At 42.3% G+C, this 22266-nt stretch overlaps 1 protein-coding gene across 3 annotated transcripts in view; it reads right to left on the bottom strand.

The window, feature by feature from the left end:
* CTTN (cortactin) overlaps positions 1-22266 on the bottom strand; it is a 38900-nt gene that overhangs the window by 3010 nt on the left and 13624 nt on the right. For 2 of the 3 annotated variants that reach the window (XM_006270342.4, XM_019476988.2), the window contains exons 5-15: positions 19954-20064; positions 19268-19322; positions 18694-18804; positions 17309-17419; positions 16610-16720; positions 14681-14791; positions 13235-13290; positions 11911-11980; positions 10254-10402; positions 6411-6500; positions 1031-1217 (exon numbers count right to left, since the gene is read on the bottom strand). In XM_006270342.4, the coding sequence (XP_006270404.3) occupies positions 1031-1217; positions 6411-6500; positions 10254-10402; positions 11911-11980; positions 13235-13290; positions 14681-14791; positions 16610-16720; positions 17309-17419; positions 18694-18804; positions 19268-19322; positions 19954-20064 (1162 nt within the window). The remainder of the gene's footprint in view (positions 1-1030; positions 1218-6410; positions 6501-10253; positions 10403-11910; positions 11981-13234; positions 13291-14680; positions 14792-16609; positions 16721-17308; positions 17420-18693; positions 18805-19267; positions 19323-19953; positions 20065-22266) is intronic. The other variant, XM_059722743.1, reaches the window with a different exon arrangement.

Here is a 22266-nt window from a genome sequence, read left to right as displayed (position 1 = left end):
AGTAAATCAAGATTGGAGCATGACCAGCAAGGAATAGAGGGATGCATATTCCTAGGCCCCTGGCAGGTGTTACACTTAAGATGTGATTAACCACTGAATCATTGGTTAAGTAGCAACTTGGGCACACATTCATGCAATTAAAGGCACAATAAAACAGGGAATAAGCTACAAGGTTATAACACAAATTATATGTAATAACTTTGTGGCTGGTTCCCTTTGCATCTTAAAACATATGGCCAGCCAATCAGCTGACTAGTGCACCCAGCCTCAGGACCTCACTGGAGCTTCTGAGGCTGGGTGTACCAGGCAGCTGATTGGCACTCTCAGCTGTGGAAACTCCAGAGCCAAGGGTCATGTTTCTGGGCTTCCCCTGCCCCAGCACAAAATTAAGATCTGATCCTTGATTCCACAATCGCACTTCCTACCATGCATGTGTGGCATGGTAGAAGGTGCAACTGTTGGGTTTGTGGATCAGATCCCATTGTGCCTTTAACTGAATCTGTGTGATACCCCTAGACTCGCACTAGGTATAGATTTGTGCATTACATGACCAATACAGCCAAAAATTAGTGCTTTCAATGCTTACTTTTAAAACCTATGAGTGGACAAAATAAATGTTAAACAAAATAAATGTTTCTCCAGTTCTAACTTGATATGCCTTTATTTGAAATCTACCTTTGTATGTTTCTCCAAACAAATATGAATTATATAACATTAAAGCAGAAGTCTGGCTCTCTCTAAACATTTGTCAAGAGCTGTATGTTAAATTGCAGTATAGTCAATTTACCATTAAATCACAATCCTTCCCCATTAGATTTTCAACATTAGCAAGTTAACCCACTTATCACCTTATATTATCCTTTTAATGCTATAGTAGAAGATTTCAAAAACAAAGAAACAAAAAAAGCTAGAGCACTTAGATTAAGCTACTGTCCACAAACTGGAAGGAGATATCTGCACAGTTATTAACTATACCAGTGCTGAAGGCACACCAATGTTAAAAGCCTAAAGTTAAAAATAAGATCACTACCTGCTTGATAGAGGTCTGCTCCTGCTACTTCATAGACTGTCTCTGGTTCATATTCTGGCTCCCGCTGACTGATAGCTTCTTGGTAGTCTGATTCTTCAGCTTTGTAACTGGATTCTGGCTCATGTACAGCTGAATATGCTGTGCTAGAACTTTTGAAGCTAGGCTCTGCCTCATATGAAGTTGCATCCTAGAAGAAAAAAGGTAATGTTTGTCAGAGACTTATAGGAAGCCTCTCTAGCTAGGTGTCTTCAATACTGCAGAAGGGGAGTTCCTAGACACCATGCCTCTACACTCATACCACAGAGAAACATTTAGCTGAATTTTGACAACTGACTACCATACACACATTGCTTTTATGTCACTGCAAATATGATTAAAATCAAACAGAACAGCCACTTATATTAAAACAGAGTTAGACTGGGATGACTGTGGTTATGGATTAATAAATATGATACTTGAATGCTCCTAGACAACACTTCAACAGGTGCGTTAGGTATAAGGAGACAAAACGCACATATCTAGTATCATGTTCATGGTGTAACTGCTGCCTTAACTAGTTTACAACCTAGAACCAAAAGCCCATTTCTCACTAGTAGACTTTTTTTTTGCTTATTCCTCAAGTACATTACCTTTATAGCTTATACTTCAACAGAAATGAAAGTCGCATTAAACAAAGATGATCTCAAATTTGCCCTATAAGGCTGAACTCTAACTATTAGCTTAGACAATGTTTTACCTGGCATTACCTACACAAACACATTTTTCCACTAGGAGCAAAAGAAACATATTGGGCGCGTCCACACGAGCGCGCACATGCCTCTTGCCCCGCCTCAAACCCCTTTGAGCTTCCAGCATGGGAAGAAAATTAGACCCCTGGATATCCAGGGGTCTAAAAAAAGTGAAGTATAAAAAAGCAGGGCAAGGCAGTCCCTGACTGTGCCCTGAGGCAACCAGAGGCTGGGTCCTCCACAGAGACACTCTGGCTGCCAGAGCGTCTCTATGGTTGCTCCTCGCCCTGGTGCTGAAACACGTGGCTAGCCAGGCCGTGTGTTTCAGCACCAGGGCTCCAGTGCTGGTGAGTAAGAGGTCGGGGGGGCTGGAGGAGGGGGGAAGGGCTGTGGGGGGGAAAACCTCCGATGGCTCCGCCCACTCCTCCAGCCCCCCTCCCCGTCAGACCCCCCACTCCCGAGGCCCCTGCCGGAACTGGCCCCTCCCCTCACCAGCACCCCGACCCCTGCTGGGGCCAGCCCCTCCCCCTGCCAGCCCCCACTCCCCCCCCCACCCCTGCTGGGGCCAGCCTTACCCCCCACCAACCCCCCTCCCCCCTGCTGCAGCTGGCCCCTCCCGCGCCAGCCCCCCCCTCCCTGAGGCTCCCGATCCCTTCCCTGGCCGGCCCCATCCCCCCAACCCCCCCCATCCCTGCTCCCCCACCCCATACTTAAAAAAAACAAACAAAAAACAAACAACCCCTCCCCTGCACTTACCCGTAGCTGAAGCTGCCGTCTGGCTGACAGGGGTCCTGCCCACACAGTGCAGGGCAGGCCAACAGCCCCAGCGGCCCCAGCCCGGGTCCTCCTGCCCCTGCGCTATCCTGTGCTGCCAAGGGGGCTCTACCAGGAGCCCCCAGAGCCCCCCCACCCCTGCTTCTCAGGTAAGCAGAGACTTTTTTTTTTCCTGTTCTTTTTCTGAGTTTTTTTCTTAAGTGATGGTGCCTGGGGTTGTGGGGGCAGCCTTGGGGGCCTGGGGGTGCAAGTTGGGAGCTGGGGCTGGATGGGGAAGCCATTGGGTGGGTCTGGGGGAGTGGGGGGTGGGGCTGGGTGGGCCAGTCATTGGGGGGCTGCAGCAGCTGGTGGGGGATGGGGCCAGGTGGGGCAGCAATCGGGGGGCTGGGGTGGGGCATGTGGGCCTTGCAGGGGGGGTGGTAGCCCCTGCAGGGGCCATTTGGCTTCTGTTAGGGGGTCGTACCCCTTGTGTGAGGGATGAACCCCCTGTTGGGGGGCCATACCCCTTGTGAGTACTGAACCCCCTGTTGGGGGTCTGAACCCCTTCTGGGGGGCTGAAACCTTTGTGTGGGGGACGAACCCCCTCTTAGGGGGGTGTACCCCTTGTGTAGGGCCTGAATCCTCTGTCGGGGGACCGTAGCCCTTGTGTAGGCGACCAGCCCCTTGCGTGGGGGCCATTGCCCTGTGGGAGGGCAGCAAAATATGTATTCATGAATTCATGAAACCTGTATTTAGAGCTCACTTTATTATTATAAAAGACTTGCTTTAACACTGTAGATAAACATTGTCCAACTGATTGCTGTCTCTGTCTCACTCACTCACTCTCTCTCTCTCTTTATAGTGGTCTTTTATTATACTTGTGGAGGAACATGGATTTGGGGATATTTTAGAGAGTGATTTTGGGATTTTTTTTTAATGAGGGATTTTTCAGTTTTCCAATAGGGAACACCAGAATTCCTGCTAGGGAGGCCAGTGGCAGGACCCTGCTTGCTCAGAGCTGGGACCCGTCTGGCTGTGGCTGACCTCCTGGACAAATGGGGCCAGGAAGACATGCTTTGACAGTTCAAAGCAGACCACCATATCCTGAACATCATCTGGGTGATAGCTGCCCAGATGGCTGGGCAGGGGGCACAAATGACAGTAGTGCCACACAAAGGCCGACCCTGCAACCACAGTCCACTGGCAGCTGGCCTAGAGGGGCAGATGCCTTTACTGGCTCTGCAGTCCCCATCTGAGGCTGGCAGGTGCACAGCAGGTCACAGCCAGGCAGCAGCCCCCACTGTCAGACTGCTGCAGTGGGTAGGGGGTGCAGGGAACTCTCAGGGCTGCTTCAGCAGTCCAGCTGGCACAAGGGATAGTGTTCCCAGGTACCAATTGGCTAGGCCCTAGAAGCTCCTGAGAGCTGGTAGCCCTAAGCTACTTGCCAGGGCAGCTTTTTATACCCCTGAGGCCAGGACAGGGCAGCTTTTTATACTGCTGGGGACAGCACAGGTGCTGGCCCTGGGCTCTAGCTCGCCCTGGCTGAAGATCCGGGAGGAGCCAAGCAGGGTTATTTTGCCCCAAGTGGCACAATTTGCTCCACAACAAAGTGCATGTCTGAGCACGTGTGCTGAGGCAAAAAGCCCCAGCTCAAATTTGCACCACTTCTATTTGAGCTGCTGCAAGTGCACATGCTTGCATGTGTGGACATGCCCATTGTGCCTAAGTCATGGTAATTAATGCTGACACTGTTTCCCTGCTGCCAAATTTCCAGATACATAGGGAACCCTATGAGCCAGGTGACCTGGCCCACGTGCCAAACTGCACCAGTTTGCAGGGTTGTGCTGTGGCTGGATCCAGCACACAGGACCAAGGCAGTGCACCAGATCACACCTGTGGACTGCATTGGATCCAGCCTGTGGAATGACCCCATCCACAGAATCACGCCCACAAAACTAGCCCCATGTCACACAATCTTCTGGGGAGGAAATTTGAGCACCATTGCATTAGAACATCTTACAACACAGAGAAGGTTCACCAATTGACGGACAGGGTGACGGACAGGGGGGACAAGGCTGAACTCCTCAATGAGTTCTTTGCCTCAGTGTTCCTAAGCGAGGGGCACAACAAGTCTCTCACTGGGGTTGTAAAGAGGCAGCAGCAAGGCGCCAGACTTCCATGCATAGACCCTGAAATGGTGCAGAGTCATTTGGAAGAACTGGATGCCTTTAAGTCGGCAGGCCCGGATGAGCTCCATCCGAGAGTGCTGAAGGCACTGGCCGACATCATTGCAGAGCCACTGGCGGGAATATTTGAAAGCTCGTGGCGCACGGGCCAAGTCCCGGAGGACTGGAAAAGGGCCAACGTGGTCCCCATTTTCAAAAAGGGGAGGAAGGAGGACCCGGGCAACTATAGGGCAGTCAGTCTCACCTCCATCCTTGGCAAAGTCTTTGAAAAAATTATCAAGGCTCACATTTGTGAGAGCCCGGCAGGACAAATTATGCTGAGGGGAAATCAGCACGGGTTCGTGGCAGGCAGATCGTGCCTGACCAATCTAGCTTCTTTTTATGACCAGGTTACAAAACGCCTGGACACAGGAGGAGGGGTGGATGTCGTATACTTAGACTTCAGGAAGGCCTTCAATACGGTATCCCACCCCATACTGGTGAACAAGTTAAGAGGCTGTGACTTGGATGACTACACAGTCCGGTGGGTGGCGAATTGGCTGGAGGGTCGCACCCAGAGAGTCGTGGTGGATGGGTCGGTTTCGACCTGGAAGGGTGTGGGCAGTGGGGTCCTGCAGGGCTTGGTCCTTGGACCGATACTCTTTAATGTCTTCATCAGCGACTTGGACAAGGGAGTGAAATGTACTCTGTCCAAGCTTGCAGATGACACAAAGCTATGGGGAGATATGGACACGCCGGAGGGCAGGGAACAGCTGCAAGCAGACCTGGACAAGTTGGACAAGTGGGCAGAAAACAACAGAATGCAGTTCAACAAGGAGAAATGCAAAGTGCTGCACCTAGGGAGGAAGAACATCCAGCACACCTACAGCCTAGGGAATGACCTGCTGGGTGGCACGGAAGTGGAAAGGGATCTTGGAGTCCTAGTAGACTCCAAGATGAACATGAGTCGGCAGTGTGACGAAGCCATCAAAAAAGCCAATGGCACTTTATCGTGCATCAGCAGATGCATGACGAATAGGTCCAAGGAGGTGATACTTCCCCTCTATCGGGCGCTGGTCAGACCGCAGTTGGAGTACTGCGTGCAATTCTGGGCGCCACAATTCAACAGGGATGCGGATAACCTGGAGAGAGTCCAGAGAAGGGCCACTCGTATGGTTAAGGGCCTGCAGACCAAGCCCTACGAGGAGAGACTAGAGAAACTGGATCTTTTCAGCCTCCGCAAGAGAAGGTTGAGAGGCGACCTTGTGGCTGCCTTTAAGTTCATCACGGGGGCACAGAAGGGAATTGGTGAGTATTTATTCACCAAGGTGCCCCCGGGGGTTACAAGAAATAATGGCCACGAGCTAGCAGAGAGCAGATTTAGATTGGACATTAGGAAGAACTTCTTCACAGTTAGAGTGGCCAGGGTCTGGAACGGGCTCCCAAGGGAGGTGGTGCTCTCCCCTACCCTGGGGGTCTTCAAGAGGAGGTTAGATGAGCATCTAGCTGGGGTCATCTAGACCCAGCACTCTTTCCTGCTTATGCAGGGGGTCGGACTCGATGATCTATTGAGGTCCCTTCCGACCCTAACATCTATGAATCTATGAATCAATTAACTCTTGGAAACAATTTCCTAAAAACAAAGCCAGAAATTACATATTGACGTAGGAACGCTACAGTGCGGAAGCACAGCTGATTCACGTTTCCTTTTATATAAAAGTGATTACAACTAACCTCATAGACTGGGCTTGAGGGCTGCTTCTCTTCAGCTGGCTGTGGAACAGGAGATGGAGGTGGAGTTTGTTTTTTGGCTTTAGCTTGTTCCTTCATCAAAAAGAAAAGAACAGAACAATTAAGCCCTGAAGTTTTTATCTGTGTTTGACTCACTGAAACAGTATGACTACAAACACTTGCTGATAAACAACTTGCTCTGGAACCTATGAGGCCGGGTGACAAGTGGGGCTCTGTAACTTGAAAACCCCCAACCAAGACTTGACCTATGGAGAAAGATTTGGTCATCTCCGAATTGCATCCAAATTTCATGGAAAATGCGGACACCTACTCCATAAATGGAGAATCAAAGAGAGTCTGAGTTGCAATTTTTGTGGTGCTATTTTTCAGACTGTGCAACACATTGTGGACCACTGCCCAATTAGATCATTTAATTGTGATCTAAAATCAACCCATGCAGCTACTGCTGAAGCAGTCAAATGGCTATGAAATTTAAATATTAATCTATGAATGTTGTAATCCTAAAATGTCATATGAAAGAGAGAGAGAATTGAAATCAGCTCATATACAATTGCTTGCATGGTTCTACTGGGCATCAGGTACACAAATGAACAGTGGGCCTGGCACTAGATATAGAGGATGGAACCAAGGAGGCATAAGCAGCCATAATATGTCAGATTATTCATACTCATAAGCTAACACACTTAAATGAAGCATCTTGTTCTGCTTTTTGGCACACTGCTATAGCAGCTGCACACTCTCAATATTCAGTGGTTTTATTCATGATTCAGGTCGCATATCCCATTTTAGTGCAAGTCTAAAGAACTTGATACCACGTGTTCCAGTTAGAAGAGTGACACTCTCCTTGATGATAAACAACCTTTTAAGTGTTCTCTGGCATGTTAATCAGCTGACAAAGCAATAGATTTTTGAATGGTTGGGAAAATTAAATCCTGTCACACTGTACGCTGACTTATCAAAAGGTTTCTATGTAAATTAGAGGTGCACTGATAAAGATTTTCTTGGCTGATACTGATAAGCGATTATTAACCAGCCATATCAGCCGATACCAATCCAATAGCCAATTTAAAGCCTGGCAGCTTGGAGAGCAGCATCCACCCAATAAGTCTGTGGGAGGGGAAAGGGTAGATTGATGCCCCCATGTTGAGCAGGGGGTGGGGCAGGGGCTGGGGCAGGTGCTATCCAGTCTGGGCAGTGAATGGGACCCAGGGCCTGGAGAGGGATGGAGCCGCAGGCAGCTCATCCAGGGGGCACCAGGGGGGAGAGGAGTGGGGGCGGCTCCCTGCTGCTGCACACACCCCTGGATGTGAAAAACTGCCGGGCTACATTCCTGGCCGTGTGCATGGTGGTTGTGCACATGCACAAGGCATTTATTTTATCAGCGACATTATTGGCTCCCCCCGCCCCAAAAGCCAATTGCCAATAATGTTAATTTTCCTGTTATCAATGCCAATCTGATATGAGACCGATATATCGATGCACCTCTAATGTAAATAAAGGCAACATTACCAGCATGTTCTGCAACACAAAAGTGTGAGTCTGGGACTGACCAACCAGTTTGGAGCTTAAGGCAGGCCACAACGTGCCATGTTACCTTGACCGAGGTGTGATCTACAGAGCTTTTTCGCTTTAATTTTTGGAATTGAGAGGGTATTAAAAAAACACAAACACAAGAAGTTTTCTCCTCCTCCTTGTGTTTGTACTTTTTTTTTTTTTTTTAAGAGTAAGAGGCAAAGCCTCCCCCAACTACCTAGCTGACAATATCTACCTACAATACTCAGGAGAAACAACTAAACAACTTATGCCTTTTGGCAGCAAAAGCCAGTAAGTTTTCCTCTTGTATACTTCAGCTCATTAATACAACAGGTTTTCAGAAGCACGCAGAACTCTAGGAACAAGTATTTGGTCTGGCAATGGCCTTGCAAAGACTTTCTTCTTTACTATTCCCTTATGATAAGAACATAAATGACATCCTGGGTGAGACCAGTGATCCATCTAGCCTTGTATCCCATCTCTGACAGTCAGAAGTTGACACTTCAGAGGAAAAGCACTGAACCAGGTATACCTAGACTGATCTATGCCCTCCCTCTTCATAACCCTCCTTGGCATCCACATTACTGGTTTAGAGATGCCAGAGGAAATGTCTCCAACCATTTTGTTTAATAGTTGTTAATAGATATATTGTCCAAGCATGTGTTTTGTCCCTTTTTTGAACCTGGCTATGCTGTCTGTAGGGCTTTGTTTAAATCAAAGGCCCAGCTCACAGTGTGAGCTTTACACCTTTAATCTTGGAGCTCCCCCAGTGCTGAATGGTGGCGGGGCCCTGTCAGCCCTGCTGCCTGCTCCTGATGGCTGGGAGGAGAAAACTACGGTTTTAAATATGCCATGGTTTTTGCCTCCCATCCGGTCAGCAGCAATCAGTGGGACGCAAAAACCACAGCATATTTATAACCACGGTTTTCTCCTCAGGCCATCAGGAGCGAGCAGTGGGGCTGACAGGGCCCCTCAGGCAATCAGTGGTGAGGTGGTGCAAAGGGAAAACTCCAAGATTAATGGAGATGCCTTGAACTGGGCCTGCAATTTAAACCAGGCCCTAGCTATCTGCCTCTATAGCCTCCTGTGGCAATGAATTCCACAAGTTAACTATGCAGCGAATAAAAAGTATTTTCTCTTGTTAGTTTCAAACCGTCTCCTGCTAATGTCAGTGGCTGCCCCGTAGCTGTAGTATTCTGGGACTTGGGGAAGTAACAGTTTCCTCTTCACCTGGTCCACATCCTTCACAATTGTATAGACCTCTATCCAGGGGCAGGCAATGATTTCGGGAGGAGGGTCGCTTAGTGAGTTTTGGCAAGCCATTGAGGGCCGCATGACAGGCTGCCAGGGGCAGATAAATATTAATTTTCTAAATTTTTTAGGGGCCCGGCAAGCCAGACAGAATGGCTTGGTGGGCCACATCTGGCCCGCGGGCCGCATTTTGCCCATTCCTGCCTCTATCATATCCCCCTCAGCCATCTCCTTTCCAAACTGCAGACTCCTAGCCTTTTTGGCTTTCTCCCGGTATAGCAAGTCCTCCATACACCTGATCATTTTGCTTGCTCTTCTCTGTACTTTTTTCTCAATTCTACTACATCCTTTTTAAGATGTGGAGATCAGAGTTGCACACAGTATTTAAGATATGGATGAACCATGAATTCACACAGTTAAATAAAGATAAAAATAAGAATAAAAAAAAAAAGGTGTGTGGGGGGCAGGGGGAGAGTAAAGAGTATAACATTGTATCTATTTAAATTCTTTAGTAATAACAGGAATAATAAACCTGGTTTCCCCTGCAGGACACAGGATTAATCCCACACCATAACTCAAACAGTCTGCATCAACGCATAAGCTAAAATGCTTGAGTAAAGTATGAATCACTGGGGCATGAATGTGATGGTTTCAAGAATCATGCCAGGGCTAAACCATATTTCCTGAATTTCCAATTCTGGGAATCCATTATGTATTCTAACTATTCAGGGTGGTAAAGAACAAAGCTGACGGTGAAGAACTGCAAAAGGTTCTCAAAGTTGAGTACATAACAGATGAAATACAATATTGATTAATAGGGAGTAGGGGAAGGGCACCTATGCGGCACAGCAGGGGAATGGTGCCTGCAAGAAGCATGGCCTGAGAGGTCTATGGCTCATGCTGGTGTGGCCTGTGGACTATGTATCCCCTGCCTCCTTCAGTAGCTGAACAGCCTTGCTTTGGAGGACAGGTATTTCCCTTTCTCATGCTGAGCTCAAAATCCACAAGAATTTGCACAATAGGAATTTGAATCTCACTTACTTCTAGTTTCCTTCTGGCCTCCTCCTGTTCTTGTTTCTCTTGGGCCATTCTTTGAGCTCTCTCAGCTTCTGCCTTCTTTTTATCTTCCTGTTGCTGTTCCTTAGCTAGATTTTCAAAGTTTGCTCGGATGCTGCTTGCTTTACTATTCACTACAACATTACAAATTTAAAAAGTAAAACGTAATCAAACTTAAAATGAAAATTTAAAAGCAAAGTGCTGTTCTTATTGAATGTCTACACAATACAATGCAGTGCTGAGTAGAAATATCTTAGGTGGGTAAGGTACCAAAAGTAGCATAGCTTCATTTTCATCAGGGTAAGTTAGGCTAGGTAGAGGGTTGTGCTAGTATGGCAAAGTATACTAGGCTACTTTTAAATCCAGGAGTTTAAATCCAGAATTCACACAAGGGTCCTCGTAGCTGTTGTAGGCTGAGGTCACTATCCATACCAGAATTCTCTCACATATCTACATTCTCCCCCAGTTAGCTGTGTGTGAAAGCATGGGAATTGAGAATATGGCAGAGACTCCTGTAACCTTCCTACTTGCTGCTCTATACCAGAGACTTGTACCCATTCTTCGCTCTCTCACATGTCTTTAACACTCACTCCACTCAGAGTTCAACGAAAGATCTGGCCCAGAGATTGTAGAAGGCTTAAGCAAGATTCTGAGCAGAATAAAAACATTATGTTAGTTAGGTCACATTGCCAATTTTTACCTAGTGCAACTGGAACCCTAAGCCACAACATACTTTTTGTTCCCTATTTGGATGATCACAAGATCTATCAGTAGCTGTAAAAAACACTTCTGGTGAACTAAAAGTAATTCAGGCTAATGCATACAAGAAAGCAGCTTGCCATTTTTATTCAGACCAGTATTTCTATGCAAGGAAGCAGACTACAGAGATTGTAATCCCTCTGTAGCCTGCCACAACTTGGGTTTGGAGTGTGGGGCAGCAACTATAAAGTAAAAGAAAAAAAATCAGTAAGTTGATATGCACTGGAATGTAGTATCAATATTACTTACTTTTGCTTTTTCAGTGAAGGCCTTGTCAAGACAAGACAGTTGTACTGATTTAGTGAAGTCAGTACTGAAACCAAACTCGTATTGATTTAGGTTGAACTAGCTAAATCATGTGAACTGAAATGAGTGTTTATATATGGGTGTTGTATCAGTTTTAACTATTAGCTTTGTTAAAACTGGCTCATTTCTATCCTGAGACAAGACTGAAGATTTCTATCTCCTTCTAGTGAAAATTTGCACATAGACTATGTTAAAAATCAAGGGAACTTTTTGTCCTTTTTATTTTGCTTCTGGGTCCTGTTTCCATTTCTCAGTGAGATAAAGTTCTCATTTAAATTCCACTGTAATATAGATTCAGCTGTTCATACTGAGAGGAGAAAAAATGCCACCTGTCCATCCCACAAAAAGAAAGGTACTACAGCCCAGATAGGTGGAAAATAAGGCAGAAGAGATTGTTAATGGTCTGTCCAAGATTACCCAAACTCGTAAAAATCTGTGTTATGGTTAAATTCAAACTTATCAATATGAAAGGAAATTCCATGTCAACCTGAACTTTATTTCCTGACTTTTTGGTGTAGAGGTAGGGTGACCTACTGGTTATAGAAAAGGATTCCATGAAATACAGATATAATCTTACCAGCTTCTACTGGCTTTGTCTTCTGATAAGTTGATGATGGCTTCTCAATATCTTCAAAAGTTGCTGCATTCTAACAGTAAAGATATTAAAGTAACTACTGAGAAATCATGGTTTCTCTTATCATACGTTCACAAGGCACTGCATGATATTTTACTGCAACACTGAATCATGACACCTAAATCCAAAAGCAGGATTTTTGTTAGGAACCTACTATACTTTTGTCTTAAAATGTGACAAAAAGAATGACAATTCTTTCAATGTACCAGATTATTTAGAATTAACTTCCATTCAGGGACAGATGCAACATATTACTAAATCTAGTAATAAAATGAATATTTACATCATTCATATACTGATGGCTTGTAAAAATGAGAAATAAAATAGCTTGTTAAATGTTTATTGTGATTATTTGTTGTTCTAAATCTGTGTAGCAGAAGCTGTTTCTACCACGATAACATATCTATCCTAAAAGTAAATAAAAGGAAATCTTGAACAGAGATAAGTATTTTGGAGGTAGATATTCCTCAAAGGTTCACTGATGTTTGAAATCATGGGAAAGACAACTTCCTACAGACATATGAGGTAGATGAATCTGAAATGTTGAGACCTCTTTAAAAAACACCTCAGTACACTCGTTAACAGTGCTTAGCAAATCTTATAAAGAGCCCTTCATCCTCTAATTGTTTTTTAAATGCTGCTTCCTTTCACATCATAATGAATCTGGTATGAAAAATTAGTCAACAGATTCCAAAGATCCATTATGATACTGGATATTAATCAGAACCATTCCAGTTTATGAAGTGGGAAGAGGTTTCTAGCTACCCTATTCAAATTTTTCAGAATATTTATTGTGGTAGGACAATGAAGGCTAGAAACTCCACTTTCTCTGTAAGTTTGTTTAATTATGGATGGGGAAAGTAGGTGGACACAAGGATACTGATTTCCCAGTCAACTAAGATGACATTCACAAGGTGTAAGATGAGGCAACATCTGGTGGCTGGAGGAGAAAAGTGACCATGTAGAGAGCAGGCTTTATTTTTTAACCTGCTCCACCATGCATGACTTGAGTCACTGGATAAATTTTATGTTTTGGAGTTCCCTTCTTGCCTTTATAAAATGCAGATCATGTCTGCAAAACCTTTATAAAATGTTTCAAGATCTGCCAAAGAAGGAAGAACATTTTATGAAGCACCTGATAGGATAGTTCTTTGAACAAGATACAAATCTAGAGATCGCAGCATTATATATCCAATCTCTCCAATCAGTAGGGGGAAATCTTTAAATGGATACACTACCAAATTCATGATTGCTTTAAACTACTTACCTTGTCCATCCGATCTTTCTGTACACCATACTTTCCACCAAAGCCTTTTGAATAATCTGAAAGCAGAATAAAAATGATTGAAACAGGTTGTTTAATCTCCTCCCTATTTAGGTCAGTCAAATGCAAGTAGCCAATTCAAAAGCAACTGCATGCAAACTTCCAATGACAGCAGCCAAAGAAAATGGAATTTGTTCTTACATGTGGAAAAGAATATGTATCTAGAGAAGGCATCCGATAATATTTCAGCAGATGAGAAAGATACTGTGGGCCATGGGCATGCTTTATACATTCTGTGAGTGAAAGTTAAGCTGATGATTACCATGTTGATAGGTACCAAGCAAAGAGAAAAGGATGACTCCCCTCAATGCACCACTTCGGTAGCACAGGCTTTCATGGCACTTATAGTTACTCTGCGTAGATCATATTACCTAAACTATTTTCCTTTGCTCACAATAATGGTATTAAATTCTGCAACACTTGGTGTCAGAGTAAAAATATCACTTAGAATATTTATTTACGTGGCATTTAAAGAATTTATTTCAAAATTTCATGATGTTGCAGATGTTGTAGTTTAGCAGGTTAATGCAAAAGTAAAACAGCTACCCCCTGTATCTGCAGTGGTAAGGCACAATGCATAATATATTCATCCTATAGACTTATTTGAATAATGAGTTATCATGTAAATGAGGATTGCTGCACCAAGTTATATCCTCTACCTTTACTCTTCTCACCAAAATGAACTAGTATGATTTCAGCATGTGTACCTGAATTTAAGACAGCCACCTTCATCTTAAAATGTTTGGCACTAGACTACTACAGTACACAAATGCTGGCTGGTATCAGAAATACCAACCCAGCTATCTTCCTTTTTTGGTATGTTGTTTTTATTTCCACCCAAAATGAATGGATGGCTTTCCTAGTCACTTTTTAACTGGCAATTATCCTATCTCACCCTATTTTAGGATTTCCAAAAATACTCTCTCAAAATTCTCACTTCCCAGAAAACTAGTTGTAAAAAGGTTGTGCCCCAACTATTTCAGTTAACAACTGCAGTTCTGAAACATGCTACATTTTGGTAGTATTTCAAAGGTTTACAATTACATTTCCATCTGGCAAGTGTGACTGAATGCTGGTTTGCAGCCATTTCTTCAATGGTGGAAAATTGTTTTGTTTATTTTATTACCTACGAAATCTTAGCAAGCCATAACCTTGCAGATGGCCCAATAAAAGATATCACTAAAGAAAATCCTTTCCTCTCACATAATTCCTGGACCATCATGGCTACAACATCACTCCAATATAACCTTAACATGATCATTTTTCAGAAGATGCTGGTAGATAATACAAGGGGTCAAAGCTTAAGGTGGGGTGCAGCATTCTGATGCGACTCAAAGTCTGTGTTAGAAGTGGCTGCACTGCTAAGAAAGTTATGAGTGGAAACTGTGCCTTGTTGCGATTCGTGCTTGGCTAGTTTCTCCTTGTATTCAAACCCCACAGCAGATGGGTCCTGCCTCTCTGTTTGAACACCAAATTTCCCTCCGAAACCACTCTTATAGTCTGAAGAAGCCACATGTAATGAGTGAAGAGGACAAAAAAAAAAAAAAAAAAAGGAAGAAAGAAACAGACAAATTTAGTTAGAAACACATAAATATCCATCACAAAAATTCTGAATTGCCAATAATTTTAGGTAATGAAGAATCTTAATGAAGATTTAAGATCACTATTTACTCAAATCCAAGATAAAGTGTTTTCTCCATTTAACAAGGGGAGGGGGAAGCCTCATCTTGGATTCAAGTGCTAGGGTGGGAGCTGCTGTCACTGTTGCTGCTGTCTGGATGGGGCCAGGGTGGTTTGTGCAGTGGGAGAGGGGGAACACAGTGTAGGGGAGGGCGGGCGGGCATTAAGGAGACCACACAGTATAGAGGGGAAGCCTGGGGGAGATGTGTGGTGGGGGGAGGGACAGAAGGGAGCACAGGACAGGTCACAGGGCGTGCAGTCCAGGGGACATGCAGGGGAGACTGTCGCTGCTATCTGGCCAAGGCTGGAGCCAGAGCCAGAGCCACCACAGGGTAAGCAAGCAGAAGGGAAGCAAGCGGCTCGGGGTGGCAGGTTTGGCAAACACCTGGAGGAAGTGGGGCAAGTGGCAGGAGTCAGGATGCTTGCTCCCCAGCTGCTTAACTTCTTACCATTTGCCCTACTACCACTGATTTCCCCACTGCAAAGGTGGTGGAGACAAAATGAAGATGATCTACCAATAATTAGATTCTATACACGACAAATTATAACAAACATAATTTTCCATGTACAGAACCTAATTATTGGTGGGTCGTCTTCAATTTCAAGTTGTCTTACATACAGGTAAGTATGGTATATTTACAATGTTTCCACTTGGAATCAGGAAGAGATGAACACCAAGTATTGTTCCTAGAATGGTGTCCTTAATTCCTATGTTCTTAGCTAGAATGTATAGCTCTTCCCAAGCTGAAAACACCATTTCTCAAATCAGTATTTTTGTTGTATGCCCATGCTCACATTTGATCAAGAACATATTATGAACAAAGGCTTGTTACATTTTGCTTGAGTACACATTTCAAGATGTGAATACCACAACATTTAGGAGTGAATTCAGTCATCATTTGTATTTTATAGCCCTGACCTTAAAAAGACACACAAGAGTAACATCTGCCAACTTGATCAGTAGAAAAACCCCTTAAGACAGTACAATTGAATATTGGTCAAAAAAAGGAATATTTGTGTTCTGCAGAGACTAAATCTGCTCTCAAAGCTGTGTTATGCTGATAATTCTGCTATACTCAGGATCTATCAACTTTTAAGTAGACATCAAGGGTGAAATCATAATAAAATTCTCTAACCACATTAGGGACCAACCATCTTCTTATTTGTTATTTCAGGTGCCAGTGCAGTACAGATATGTTATTTAGTGTGGCTGCAAAGTTTGAGAAAAGGTGCTCCCCTTCTGTTGAAAAGTTTGGAAACTCAATTGTTTGACCAGGTGCAGGAACACAACATTGACTCTGTAGATGATATGTGAGTGAGACAAACAGGATTTGCCAATTCACATACAAGAGAAGTTACTTCTGACCAAGTCTTCACTGAAAAATAAAGACTCCAGACTACTTGCAGACTCATCATAAGGTTATTCCATGATCATATGACACAGTGAGTCAATAGTTTCAGTTACTCATTAAGGCAGTTATGAAGACATGTAACCAATATTACTGGACACAGTAACAGAATGGAAAGGAAATACAATGTTAGCTACCTTAGTAGCATTTTACCAGAAGTAGTCAGAGGGGAGAGGTGCATGAACCAGGTGCATGTTTAAGAAGTAGATAAACTTTAACTCAAATGTACCTTTCTGAGATTCGTGTAGTTGCACTTTCTCCTGATGATCCCAGCCAAGTGCACATTTGTCTTGCCTGTCTGTTTGGACGCCAAACTTGCCTCCAAACCCCTTCACATAATCTATACACATAAAATTCCATACGCCATTATTGCAATAAACATACATATATTTTGACTAAACCAGTGATATTGCGGATGTGATTTTCCCCCCTAGCATTTTATTAATGATACTGAATTACTTTTCAGGGTCTATCTCCCCCTACAAAGTTATCTTACCAATGGGAAATCAGGAATCAAAGCTAACTTTATATACAGAAGAGGAACAGGTCAGCTGCATGCAACTCACCTCTTCCTCTCCACCAAAAAAACCAGGATTATGATATGGCTGTTTACCTGGTTATTTGTATTATACTTAATAAGGCCCCAGTTCTTCAAACTGATCTGCATCTGAAGGTTCAGACACCTTTGCAGAATTCCACTTCCTTATGTGACATTCCAACATGAGTATATGCTCTCATGTAAATCAGATTGTAAGATCAGGGATGGATTTTGTATTTCTTTCCATTTCATTAAGAAAGGAATCAGTGGAAAGAATGTATTTTTATAACGCAACTCCTAGATTTGACATTCTTACATAAATGAGAGAATACTTGACTAGAATATTTGACTCAACCCAAGCAGATTATTATTAAATAAATTAATAAAAACCTTTCTGTGATTCATGTTTTTCCGTTTTGCCTTGATATTCAAAGCCAACAGCACTTTTGTCCACTTTTTCCTTGTCAACACCATATTTACCACCAAAGCCTTTGGAATAATCTGGAGACAGGAGTAAATAGTTTTATTTTTATAAATGTACAATTATAATATACAATTAAGACTTTACTGAATCAGCCATAGCCACTTATGTTAAACTAATGCTTTAGAAGAGGTACTAACATCCCTGGCTAATCTTGATCTAAGGTATTAAACCTCAAATTCTTCAATTATTAAGTTAATATTTTTCCTCAAGGAAGAAAACAAAAAACAGCAGTCAAAGCTATCCCAAACACTGGATGATGCCAGCACTTCTAATCTATACAACATTATATCAGAGTGTAGTTATAACTAGGTATTAACACACTGAAATTACAATGAAATTTTAACACTGTCAGGAGCAGTCTTATTTTAAGAAGTTCTAATTTTGGGTGCCAATGCGATATATACACAATAGTCAGAGTTATCTAGAAAATTCAGTGTGGGAGCAGGTGATTTTTGGGGGAGGGGAGGCAGAGGGAGTTTGCTCATTTGTGGAAAAAGAACTCAATTTTTTCACCAATTATAGTAAAATAAAAAGTGACTAGAAATTCCCAAGTATCATTTATAAATAAAATTTAATTATTTTTCTCAGGAAATCTGTCCCTGCTATAGTCCATAGTTTTAGGGTTCTAATAATAGAATGATTACTTTTTCAAAATAATCAGAAACATTTTGCAGAGTTGGTCAAGTATCTCTGACTGCCATATATTTTCAGTCTAACCTACACTCAGTTTTGTACTTGTTTGGACTTTATTAACCAAGGAACTTGAGTGTGAAACTTGTTTGGACTCCCAGCAGACCCAGGGATCCTTCATAGGCTGGATCCAGACCCAGACCTGCCACATTGGGTGGTAGGGCAAGCAGCAGTGGTGTTAACTGCCGCAGGTACCTAAGCAATTGCTTTGGCTCAGGGCGACGCTTGTTAGTAAAATCATTGTTTGCCCAGCTGTTGCTGCTAAAACTAGTTCCTAGTGGGGCTCTGTACCCCAGAATGTGGTGGTAGGGTAAATGATAGTGGTATTAAACAATGACCCTCTGAGCTGCTCTGGGACCTGTGGGAATTAACACTGCCATTGCTTTCACTGTCCCTGAATTTCCAGCCCTGCTAGAATTTCCAGCCCTGCTAGAATTTCAGGCTGGCCATCCCTGATTCAAATGGTCACTTTCACAAAAAGTTTTCCAAGGTATCCTATGATTTATCCAGTGTGTATAGGGAATGTATTATTTATAAATATTTTGCAAGGTTGCACCTATGAAACACTGAAATGGAAAGAAAAACCTTCACATCAACTAACCTTTCTGTGATTCATGTTTCTCAGTTTTACCCTGGTAATCAAAGCCCACTGCACTCTTGTCCACTCTGTCCGCCTGTACACCATATTTACCGCCAAAACCACTAGAATAATCTGTGTCCAGAGAATAAAGCACAATTAAGCCAAACGAAAGTGTCTGTCAAAGCAGTGCGTCAATACATAATTCCAGGATACTATTTTGGGGCAAAAATAATCACAATTGTAAACAAAATGTGGCACAATAGTGCTGTAACTGGCTCCCAAACATCCCCTTCCCTCTGTATGATACGGTGGAGTCACAAACCTTTTCTATTTTATCTTAATATATCCTTGTTCCCCTATGCTAAAAACAAGTCACATTCTTGAGGACAAAAATAATTTTGTTAAAAAAAACCAAAACAACTTGTGGACTTGTGCAATAGTTTTTTAGCCTGTTTATTTAAAAACAAACATTTGAAGAAGTTGACCATACACCTCAGAAACATGAGAGCTATCGATTTATAAGCAGTATCTGATATTGATAAAAATTATTTATCTAGGAACACACACACATACCCTGCACACCTCAACACTTTACCTTTTTGAGAAGCATGTTTCTCAGTTTTCCCCCGGTATTCAAAACCTACAGCCGACTGCAGGAAAAACAACACACACTTAAGTGTTCTAAAAAGCCAAACAATAGCAGCTTAGTAGCTTCTGTGTCAATGGGCAAATGTTCAGTGTGAAAGTAGTGAGATTTTAAGCCACGCTCCAAGTCTATTTGCTATGCAACATCATTGTCTATCTAGATTTATAGGCTATCTTGATCTTGAGTACCTTCAAGACATTAGAGACGTAGGCCTAATAGGCTTTCTTTCTTAGCTCCTGCTAAAGCAGATTGTATAAGCACCTCTCTGTGGAAATGAAGGAACTCCATTATACAGAATCACTACACCTACCAAGATTCAAATATACTGCAGGGAAGAATCATTCAGCCAAGTCGTTAATTTTTCAGTACCTCCTAAACCATCCCAAAATTTCATTCCCAGTATTTACAACTATTTTCACTCTTATGTAACATAACTTAACTAAGGAAAAGGTTTTAATCTTTCCTTGGTACTTGGGCCTTCCCTTGTGTCTTTTAACAGAAAAGTGCCAATTTACGAATAAGCACTAAAGAAAGAGAGCAACAATTACAAATAGCACAATAAAAAATTAATAACCTAAAGAAATGGATAAAAGCAACTGACATGGGTAACTGCAGTGCCATAAGAAATTGCTTACCTGGTCAACCCTATCTGTTTGTACACCAAACTTGCCTCCAAAGCCTTTTACTGAATCCACTTGAGAGCAGTGCTTAGAAAGCTTAGTTTGATATTCATGGCCAACAGCTGACTAAAAGAAATTAGAAGATGAAAATGTATTATGTGCAAAATGTGCTTCTAATCACACAAACCACACACATACTCCCACTTAGAGGCAAGTTATTAATTTGGGTGGATCTTTACACTATTAATTTTTACAAATATTTGTATAATTATTCATATAGGATTTTTCACATGTAACAACTATAGTATTATGTCCCCAAGCTGTCAATGCACTCCTAGAAAAGAAAGTGATCAAAGCCTCAGGAATGATTCTGGCACCAATGGCCAAATTATGAACTTTTCAACTGGGATTTATAAATTGAACTATAGGAACAAAATAGAAAAAGCATGGATTCAAAATCTATTGCTACAAGCCAAATGTTAAAAGGGACACTCCACTGCAAGGTAAAATATAAGACCAGATAAGGGACCATACACACAATACTGGCACGTGTATGCTTATCATAAAAAAGGAACATTGTAGAATTCTGCAGGCTTAAAGCAATAGGCTAACATCAAAGGATGTCGCACCATTCATACACCAAGACATGAATCACTGGCTAGCAAGAAAATTGTTCCAAACTTACAAAGTGGTATTAGATAGCTGCAGGAACTTTTATAGCCTAAAAGAAATCATCATTAAACCTACAAAAGCAAAATGACAATTATAAAAACTAAACTTACACATATGTTGCAGACAGAATAATGAGGGAAGCCATCTCCTACATCAATGAAATGTTGTTAGCTATGTAAATCACTATCTGAATACCATGAAGGTGAAAATATGCTCCTAGGAATATGAATTTTATTTCACTTCATTGCACAATTATAGTACTGCCCTATAGCATGCAATTTAATAAGAGCTTTGCAATCCTAAACAGGGTGGATTTGATTTAAATCAATTTGATTTAAATCATGATTTAAATAACAATCACTGGTAAGGAAGCCTCAATTTAATTATTGTTTTCTACAAAAAGTGCATTCTTGTTGTTTGATATCCTCTATCTATTGAAACTTTTTACTTTTAGAGAGGAGTAAGGGCTTGACTGTATATACAAACTTTCAGAGAGACAATATGACTGATCAGGTCTGTTTTCTCTCATCTCCATATATGACCGTTATCTCTGGAGACAAAAATCGTTTGAGAACTGAAACTAAGCATCACAGATGCTTAATGGGATCTTCTAGACTGAGCACTGAGTCCCATTGGGTAGAGTGGTTTTCTTTAAATCTTTACTGATCTATAGAGGAGCCTCTGGAACCCTATAAGATTGGGCCTATAATATAGTCCATGGCCTGTTGTGACCTATTTATAAAACTTTTCTAAAAATGTTACGTGACTATATCATCTCAAATAGTATATAATTAGAAGTTATAATCTCTATTTCATGATGATATCTTTGAGCTTTAACATATCTTAAATTCAAATGATCTTTATATGAGTTTCTCTTTTTAACAAAGCATCTTAACAAAAAATAAAAAATACAATTCAATAAAAAAATCTGATTTAAAGCAAAAATCTGATTTTTTTTAAAATAGAAATCATTGATTTGTATCCACCCTGAATCCTAATCAATTAAAACCAAGCAAAACCAAAAAATCCACAACCCCTTCTCCCAACACACACCTTGCCATACTCAGCTGTCATTAACCACTTGCAAAAACTATATATAATTTCAACATAAAAAAGTACAAAGTTAATATGCTCATAAGGATCACTGGAGTAAATAATTTGCTTTGCAATATGAATGCGTGCATCTAATTATTAGAAGATTTTTACTACAGTAAACATTAAAAACCAAAAAAACTAAAGTCACCAAAGTTGCTGGCATATTTGCTTATAAGCATATATACCCTCTGGCTAGGTCCATCATTGGAATTATTTTAGTTAAGAAACCTTAAGGGAGACGCTTGACATAGGGCAGGGGTGGCCAATCCGTGGCTCCAGAGCCACATGTGGTTCTTCAGAAGTTAATATGCATCTCCTTGAATCTTTGCACAAGCACACGGCAACTAGCTTCCATAGCCATTACGTCACGTCACGTGATGCGACTGCTTGCAGCAAGCACTTTACTCAGTTAGGACTCAGAAGTCTGGACTCCAGATCCATGGGTTGGCCACCCCTGAATAGGGCCTCGTTACATCTTACACTGTAAACCAAACAAACGTTAATAAGCTTCTTGGAGGAGTTGCACCTTAAGGTGAAAAACCTCTCTCTGACTGTCCCTCA

Source organism: Alligator mississippiensis, chromosome 2, assembly GCF_030867095.1.
Source record: "Alligator mississippiensis isolate rAllMis1 chromosome 2, rAllMis1, whole genome shotgun sequence".
NCBI classification, from domain to species: Eukaryota; Metazoa; Chordata; order Crocodylia; family Alligatoridae; genus Alligator; species Alligator mississippiensis.
Note: the sequence above shows the minus strand (reverse complement) of the source record. Positions and strands in the feature narration are given on the sequence as shown.